Source organism: Ipomoea nil, unplaced genomic scaffold (genome assembly GCF_001879475.1).
Source record: "Ipomoea nil cultivar Tokyo-kokei standard unplaced genomic scaffold, Asagao_1.1 scaffold0436, whole genome shotgun sequence".
In the NCBI taxonomy this organism is placed as follows: domain Eukaryota; kingdom Viridiplantae; phylum Streptophyta; class Magnoliopsida; order Solanales; family Convolvulaceae; genus Ipomoea; species Ipomoea nil.
The window spans coordinates 160,312-169,914 of record NW_017616864.1 but is presented as its reverse complement, the minus strand read 5'-3'; the positions used below and the strand labels follow the sequence as shown (position 1 = coordinate 169,914).

The window sequence follows — 9,603 nt, the reverse complement described above, 5'->3', positions numbered from 1 at the left end:
TTCATTCTGGATTTTTAGTTCATTCATTGTGGATATTTATTTCATTCATTGTGAATATTTAGTTCATTCATTCTAGATTTTTAGTTATTCATTCATTGTGGATATTTAGTTCATTCATTGTGGATATATAATTCAAATTATGCACAAAAAAATGCTATTGCCGGGAATTGAACTTGCATTTTTTTAAAGTGGGACGTGCATTTTTAGTCAAAACGACATCGTTTTTGCAACCGTGTGCACCATACAACATAATTTGCGGAGGTCGTATACTAATAAAAAAAGATTTATTAGTATGGTATAATTTCACACACACGCACACGCACGCGCACACGCACACGCACACGCACACGCGCACGCGCACGCGCACACACACACACACACACACACACACACACACACACACACACACACACACACACACACACACATATATATATATATATAATAAGGATAAACATATTATTTGGCTCATAGGGTCCGACCCTCATGATAACATAGACGAGTCTGGTAAGAGAGGTGAGTCTTCTTCTTACTTAGATGTTAAAGGCCTTTTTTATTTTTGCCTGTGATGGCATGCCTATTGTTACTTAACTCGATCAATGGGGAGAAACTACTTCACCTTTATATCTCTTTGTTTGATGCTATTTAGACTTGAATCAACCAACTGGATCTATTCGATATCCTGCGGCGAGTGCTGCTTCTTTGGCATGTGCTTCTGACGGTGAAACATGCGAATTAATCATAGCCATTGATCTTACCAAAATCAACAACTTAGAATGAAGATTAAAAAAAAAAAATGCGGTGGCATTTGTACTTTTTCTGTATTGTTGAAAGCTTAAGGTGCGTAATTGTAAAACTTAAGGTGCGTATTTTCAAAGTTTAAGGTGCGTAAGTTCAAAGCTTAATGTGCATACGTTTATCTCGTTTGGTGCCTAAGTTTAAATCTTAAGCTGTTTATAGCTTAAGGTGTGTCAGTTTGAACCTTTAATGTGCATCAGTTAACACTTAAGATGCGTCAATTTTACACTTAAGGTGTGTCAGTTTGAACCTTTAAGGTGCATCAGTTAACACTTAAGATGCGTCAATTTTACACTTAAGGTGCGTTCGTTTGATACTTAAGGTGCATCAGTTCTACATTTAATGTGCATAGGTTATACACTTACAGGGCGTTTGGTTGGAATGAAAGAATTATGGGGGAAATGAATTGTAATCCGGTGGGAAAAGAATAAAGTGGAATAAAGTAAGAATTCAAATTACATTGTTTGTAGAGCTGTCAATGCGGGCTGGCGGGACGGGGCGGGCTAAAAAGCCCACCAAGAATACGGGCCTAGGTAGGGGCAGCCCCCCCCCCCCCCAAGGCCCGCAGGCCCCCGCCAAAGCCTGCCTATTTTTTTTTTAATCATGTGTGATGTGTCCCTAAAATCTAAACTCTAATGTGACTATGTTAATAACTTAATTGCTATCTACTTAAAACACTTATTCATAAGAAAATAACATAAATTCGTTCATCACAACATGACAACAATGACACCAATAGGGGTAAGTATAATTATCGAAAAACCGATAATCGATAACCAAACCGACCGATAATTTCGGTTAACGGTTATAAGGCAAAAAAAAATTGATTATTCGGCTATTCAGTTGTTTATCAATTACGAAGCTGTAATAACCGCGATCACCGAATAACCGACACTATTATTTATATTATTATATTATATATATTAACACGATTTAGTCCTCAGTCTATTTGACTGTTTGTTGACTGTGATTTTTGAGGATATATATGTAATTTCATGATCCATCGTCGATTTTTTAAGGTTCCGGTTGTATTTTCAGACCGCACTGTTACATTTGCATCCACCGCCGAAAGCAATCTGCCAAATCCTATCGCCTTTCTTCATCCTCCCTTTGGATTCAATGTAGTTGAGTTCGTACCAGAGTGAAGAAGACAATGTGTTTCCGAACCGGTGCAGCGTCATCCTAGAGGCCTTCATGTGCTCCGATGAGAGCTGCAGGTTCTTCTGGAGATCGTCGATGACGGCGCGGGCGTTAATGCAGAAGTGTTCAAAGGACCAAATCGTGTTAAAATTGCAAAGTTAAGGACTTAATTGGTTAAAACTGAAAGTCGAGGACCAATTTGTGAATTTAGCTATAGTTGAGGGATCATTTTGGGTATTTACTCATAATAGAATTATTGGGAATGAGAAGGGAAGAAGTTGTAAAAAGACTCAAATGTCCTTGTGTAATAATAATGGTAATAATAAAGGATAAAAACAATTATTTTCCTCCCTTTTCCCTTTCCTTTCTCCATTGAATTGCAATTCATATGGGGTGAGGGTATGAATTGCAATTCGAATGGCCAAAGAATTAGGCTGCAATTAAATTGCAAGTACATCCAACCAAACAATTCATTAATGTGCACCATTTTAACGCATAAGGTGCGTAATTTTATCGTATAAGGTGCGTCGTTTTAACACTTAATGTGTGCCAATTAATTCAACACTTAAGGTGTGTTAGTTCAACAATGGTAGGAGGAGAAAGCATGCGGTTTCTAGGAAGCACATTTAAAAAAAAAAAAAATCATTTTTTTGAGCCGTTGATCTAAATCAACAACTCATATCTCACCCATCTTTCACCTCGGACACTCTTCGCACGTGAACCATCCCATATATATATATATATATATATATATATATATATATATATATATATATATATATATATATATATATATACTAGTTTTTCTACGCGCTTTTGCGCGAATGGATAATGCCCAATAATTATTTTTAAATAAGTATTTCTAGGTATATCAATATAATATTATATAGAAGATATGCATAGGTAAATAAATGTTGAATTTGTTTATTAAAATCGGTAATTTAACGTATATAAATGCAAGATAATATATGAGGGATTAATTATATATAACTATCACAAAAATAAATGTTTGCAACTTTGTAATAATGCTAGTGTAAGTATTTAGTCTAAAAGTGATAGTCTAAATAAATACTATTTTTAGTTTAAATTTCTCTAATTCTCTTAGAGAGCATTGTCATTATCTTCATCTTCGATCAGTACATGTCCTTTGTTTTGTTATTGGTAGTGTGTCATGTGCAATTGGGTTATTGGTGGTAGCATAGAGGGATTCATCATGCAATGAGATTATGGTGTAGGAAGCTTTAGATTTGCCTTGTTGTGTATATGACTGAGATCGTAGTTTTGCTATGAACTCTTCATCTTACAAGTACATGTTGATATTTGGTAGTGGTAGTTTTCCCCTACATGTTTCATGTGTCATAGGTATATATATATATATACAGTGTTCGAAAATACACCAGAATGAAATGCAAAAAAATGCACCACACAAAAAAAATTACACCACACATATAGTGTATTTACGAACAATGTGTGGTGCATTTATGCATACCTAATGGTGTATGCCACACTGACCGCACGGGAAGACCTAACCTCACAGGAACCTGGCCCTATGTGTGTATATATATATATATATATATATATATATATATATATATATATATATATATATATATATATATATATAACATATTTTGTATTATAACTTTGATATTTAATACAAGATAATGTAAAAAGAAGACAAAAGACAATGTACACGCATGGGCAGCTCAACTGGTCACAGAGGTGAAACTTTGGAAGAATGATCAGGGACTCACCAACGGCAGTGTGGGAGCAACCTTGTGCGCAGTGAGCCTGTCGGGTTAATACTAAAATCAAAATAATATCAACCGTTCATTTTAAGAAACACAATTACCACCTATATTTTTTTTTATTCCAGTTAAGAATTTAATATTATTGGCTCTTATTAAAATTGTAGATATATATATATATATATATATATATATATATATATATATATATATATATATATATATATATATATGAAAGAAACAAATCAAATTAAGTAAATATTATTATATTTTACTTCTTACAACAAAGAATAAAAAAGTTGAAATAGAATAGAAAAAAACTACACAAGTTCCATTTTGTGTACACTCATTTAGTTGTTATAATAAAAATAATAGAAAAATAAAATACACATCATCATAACTTTTTTTATTATTAAAAGTTTATACATTATTTTATAATGAGTAAGTTAAGAATAATAAATAGTTAACAAAATATTCTGTTACTAAAATATGTACATAAATGGAAAAGTAAAAAATGAAAGATGGTAATAATTTTGAAATGTTTATCAGTGTACAAGAAATAAATCAAAATGTAGAAGTTATCAATTCTGATGGAATAATTACGGACGGATTCGGAGAGAACCGAACCCGAGGGACCTGCACCCTCGGGGTCGGCCACCCGGGTTCGCCCTCCATGGGGTCGGCTGCTTGGCCGAGCCCTGTGCTCGGCCAAGAGACGGTGTCCTCACGTGGAGCGAGTCGTGCGGCGACGGTTGCGGTCCAAGCGGCTCCTCCCGCGTCCTCCGGAGTTGTTGGGGAGACATGGAGTATAAAAGCACTCCTCAGTGTCCTAATCAAGCATCTCATGTCCTAAACTTACACTTATATTGTTATTACACGTCTCGTACCTCTGTAATAGCGTTTTGCATACGACTAAATGATTAATACAATATCAGTCCTCATGACTATATTCGTATCAATATTTATACTCATATTATCGTTTAATCCTAATACTTGTCACGTTTATTTATTTATTCGGGTTAATTGATCCGGACCCTGGGTTAATTAATTCCATCAAATTCAAATTATTACACTAATATAGGGTGTGTTTGGTTCGCACATGGGAATTGGAATCGGAATCGCAATGGGTATCAAATGGGGTATTCCAAACCCATAGTAGTGTTTTAAAAATCAGTCAACCAAACAATAACAATCACTTTCATACTCATACCTGAGTGCTAAACCTGCCAACCAAACACAACCCTTATTTTTTTTTATTCTCGTTATAACCTTACCAATATTAACTTTTATTATATTTAAAAATAATAGGTATTTTAGCATTAGTTTTGTTGAACATGTTCATGAATTAGTATTTTTTTTAAACGAAAAGGAAAAAAAATAAAAAAATATAATTATTTTTAATTTTATTTGAATAACGAGGAAAATTCACAGTCAATTTAATTATTATTATACTAAAAAAAATTGTGTTGTATGTTCAATCGAGAAGATTTTGACAAGATGACAAGAACATGAAAACCGAGACAACCCTAACTGAGTCATCAAATTTCATTTTCATCAACTGTTGTATAACACATTAAATAATATATATATTTTATTATAAAATTCTAAATACGAATAGTGTTTAATGTGTTAATTTGTTGAGACGTATGAGATGTAATTTACAACCCAGTTAACAGTTAAAAGCCACAATTTGGTAAAATTTGAAAGAGATTAATTAAAATTTTAATTCAGGATTTACCCAAAACTGTAAACTGTTATCTTTAAAAAATGTAAAATTAAATATATATTTTTTGAAAGCAAAAATGTAAAATTTATTAATTTTTCAATTAAATAGAAACCAAAAAAAAAAATCGAATGAGGAGGGATTCAGTGTAATATCGGACGAGAAGTGAGGTTACTATGGGAAAAATAAAAAACAATGCAAGATTTGGAAAGAAAGCCACAGATTTTAGCACTTTTAACGATAAACATATTTATTTTCTCTTTCTCTCTCTATCTCTCTTTCCCCCTCTCTCCCTCTCTCTGGGAAAACGATAATGGCATCCAACGGCAGAGAGGCGCGACGACGCCGTATCGTGGACAAAGGATCCGACCGCCTTGCCCTCATCACCGGCCAGATCCAGAACATCCAGCCGGGCGACGATTCCGAATCCGAAGCCCGACATTCCCACACCGCCTCATGTCCGCCCTATCTCACCCGCGATCACCACGTGTCTGACCATCCTTCCCTCGGTATTCTTCTCTCTCGCTTTAATACTGCGATTGAATTCGTATGAAGATTTTGTTACGATTGTTATTCTCAATCAATTCAGTTAATTCTCGATCAATATGACTTGTTGATAATTGATTATCACCATCGCCGCGGGAATTTTTTTTCAGGAACTGAAAAATCGGCGGATTTCATGATTAGAATATTGTTAAAATGACGGTTTCTTTTCATGTTTTATAGCTGCTGCCTGCTTGTGCGTGGGCCTGTATGCATGTATAGAAAAAATGTTTCCTTCTGAAGATATTTATGGTGTTTGGTTGTTGACAGAATGATTCATGTCCAAACCTTTTGTTTAGAGGGAATTTGAATGGATTTTATAAGAATATGTTCTGTTACCGTAGTGTATTCTTTTCTTGGGCTAATATCTTTCTTGATGATTTGTCTTTCAAATGTGAAAATTTTATGTATTTAAGTTTGTTTATAGAGCTGCTTTGTACTAAGGTATCTTGTTTATTCCCTTCCTTTGTCAATAAGTTACAAGTTCTACTGTAATTTTAGCTGAGTTTCATTTGATATAAAGTGCTTCTCTAGTAGAGAATACGAGGTACTGTAATGAATGAAAAGAGAAGGAATGATATTTTATTTAGTCTCAGGTTCGGCCTGCATGAGTTAGAATGGAATTTGCTGGGAGGTAATACCAATCCTAGTCAACCGTGCCCAAGAAGGTCCATTAATTTCTAGGCCAAGAGCTAGAGGTATTAGGCGTTGGTTGGACCGTTTAGTTTCACCATACTGCTAAGCAAGATGATAGGTGTCTCTCTTTTTAGGAGTTCTTGCCTTTCACTTAGAAACATGTTTTATGTTGAATTGTTGACTGACCTATGTTAGGTCATACTTTATCTTCTGTACCTCATTTTTTAAAACAGTTTATCCAACCAAGAGCCAAAGTATGCCAACATCTATTCACACATTGCCAAAGCCAAAAATTTTGGACACGCTTTTATTGGACTTGTATTTTTGAAGCAGAAAAAGTTTACTTTGAAAATCATGAAAACCTAAGTGCCTAACCACTCACTCAATTTATAAAGGAGCCAGTAATATCATCCCTTTTATACTTCCAGTTGTCTGTCAAGTATTTACTTTTTCTGATGAGAAAGGACTACCATGCCTCTATCTTCAGTTGAATAGGAAGGACATAATGTATTAATTAAGCTAATTGTTCATGTTCTGGACTTCTGGTGGCAAAATAGATCTGTTCTGCACCTGTTATTTGATGTGTCATTGCATTTTCACTCAAATTTTAGTTGATTTAAATTGATCAGAGAACGGAAGTTTTTTCTTGTTCACATTTTTCCCATAGTACTCTTAATGCATTGTGCATTTTAATTGCTTGCTTGCAGGCGCTATTGCTGAGGACAAGATTGCTGGCCACTTGCCGGGAAATCATGCATCTGGTATTCAGCCTAGCCAGAACAATAATTATGAAGGTGAAAACAGAACAGGTCCTTTTATGCGCAAATGTGAATCCCAGAAAGAAGCCAATAGAGCTGCAGCCGTGGATCGTCGCAGCAAAGAACCACCTCAGGCCTCATCTGCTGCGAATTCTAGCATTTCTGCTTCTCGAGGGGGTCATCAAAATCAAATGAGCAAAGATCCAATCACACCATATAAAGTTATTTCTGGTATTAAAGCCTGTGAGACTCCCCGCATTTGCTGCTCTCTAACAGCTGCTGTTATAGTAGTTTTATGTTATGTTGGATTCCCCATCCTGGGCTCTGGTGCAGTTAAGAGTATCATTCTTTACAAACCACTGATTTTTCTTCTGCTGACCAACGCATCAATTGTTGCTAGTCATATCATTTTAGATAAAGGGTCTGCAAAGATTCAACAAGAAGCAAGCAATGGCCCTCCTGCAGATGAGGCTGATTTGGCCGATCAAGTTGGGAAGGCTCTGGAGAATGGGTTGATGGCGCAGAAGATTGTTGGTGCCCTTTTCATTGACAGTAGTGTTTATGCAATATCAGTTATCTGCAGCATTTCCTTTGCACAGAAGCTGGGATGGTAATTACATTTTCCTAGTTATTTGATAGTGCATCGACTTAGCAATTCCCGCCTATTCACCCTTAGGCTTGAGCAACCTTTTCTTAGAAACGTTTTCTCCGGGGTCACGTATTTGATATTCCAGGTAATGGTCTCAGTTTTTGTAGCATTCTAGAAAGGTGGCAATAAGCTTTGGGTTAGTCTGGTTATCCCAGTTTTGCGTAAATAAAGTGAAATTTGCCAATTCTTTGTTACTATGGCACCTATGATGGAACAATTTTTGGAAGAGATGGCAAATTATATGTTGCTATATTATAATGTAAACAAACACAAATTTTGTATTTCTGGTACTTTTGATTGTTGAATGGGAAGTTTTTATTGAGCTTTATTTCTTTGGTAAATTTTGTCTATGAACTTCTGACTTCTTGACAGGGATTCTGTTGCTTTCTTTCCTTTCCCCATTCCCATTCAGTGGTCTCCACAAAAATTTTGATTTTGCAGGAATAAACCCAATTGTTATACCATGGACCAGATTCATATTGCATTGTGAATCTTGTATTTACAATTAACATTTTCTTTACATGTAAACAAATAAATTAATAATTGCTGACACATAATATGATAACTACATGTACATAAATTATCAATTACAGGTACATAATGTGTCTAACTATGGATATTTTGTACAAAATTTGATTTGATAATTGTTGACACATAATATGATAGCTGCAGTACCAAGTGGCTTGTAGTCCACTGGTATCTGGTTGGCCCCTTATATGGGATGTCTTAGGTTCGAGTCTTGGTGAAGGCGTAGATAGTATATGTGGGTGTCCCCCTTCCTTTGTAATAAAAATAGATATAGAATTTAAAAATTATTTTTAGACCATGGTCTACAATACAAGGTAGACCTTGGTTCATAGTATAATTTGCCGAATAAACCTCCCATAAAAATAAAAAAAAAAATAAAAAAAAACCCCAATTTTTTGTTCTAAAAAAACCCTAACAACCATTGACGGGGATGCTCCTATCTAATATATCTGTATAAGAATGTAATCGAGAAAATTTCAATTTTGATCATAGAGTAAATACCAGCCAAGGTCCCTCGAATTTGGTGGTTTCGCCACCTATAGTCCCTAACTTTTGTAATTACCATTCGTGGTCCTCCGAGTTGCGAAATTTAACCTGTTGTCATCCTTTCGTTAATTCCTTCCGTCTAAACCGTCTAAAGCGAGGATAAAATTGTCATTTGCCATAAAATAAAATAAAACAAAACATTCAGAAATTAAATGCTTCTTCCTCCCGAAAGCTCAAGCAATGGCCGCCGTTACTTCACTCTCCTCCTTGGCGATCGGTCAATCGCCGGACTGGAAGGCGTTCAATGCTTCTTCCTCCTCAACTTATTGCTTGTCCTCCACTTCCGATGCGTTTTGCTTCCGCACCAACTTCGCCTTCGATTCCGATCTCTCAAATCTCAATTTCCGCACTTCGAGTTCGGGCTTGCGCATGGTAGTTCACTGCACGTCCACTGGCAAGATTCAATTTCAGAGCTAATTTTTGCATATTTAAGCTCAATTTCAATTTTTGGTCTTACCCGGAACTAAAATATTAAGCGATTTGAGCGATTCTACTACTCGGGTTTTATGTGAGCCCCGAGAGCTCGTTCGGATC

The 9,603-nt window shown here is 35.4% G+C and overlaps 1 protein-coding gene across 1 annotated transcript; it reads left to right on the top strand.

The window, feature by feature from the left end:
- The first annotated feature begins 5,632 nt into the window (after nt 1-5,632).
- On the top strand, nt 5,633-8,336 carry LOC109172862. Its single transcript, XM_019322107.1, has 2 exons — nt 5,633-5,918; nt 7,296-8,336. The coding sequence occupies exons 1-2, from the start codon at nt 5,723-5,725 to the stop codon at nt 7,958-7,960; spliced, it is 861 nt and encodes a 286-aa protein (XP_019177652.1). The 5' UTR covers nt 5,633-5,722; the 3' UTR covers nt 7,961-8,336.
- Nucleotides 8,337-9,603: the final 1,267 nt, after the last annotated feature.

Excerpts from the sequence above, each read along its gene's own strand:
- LOC109172862 (XM_019322107.1), top strand. The coding sequence starts at position 5,723 with ATGGCATCCAACGGCAGAGAGGCGCGACGACGCCGTATCGTGGACAAA. Across the intron at positions 5,919-7,295 it reads GTCTGACCATCCTTCCCTCG|GCGCTATTGCTGAGGACAAG; the intron begins GTATTCTTCTCT and ends GCTTGCTTGCAG.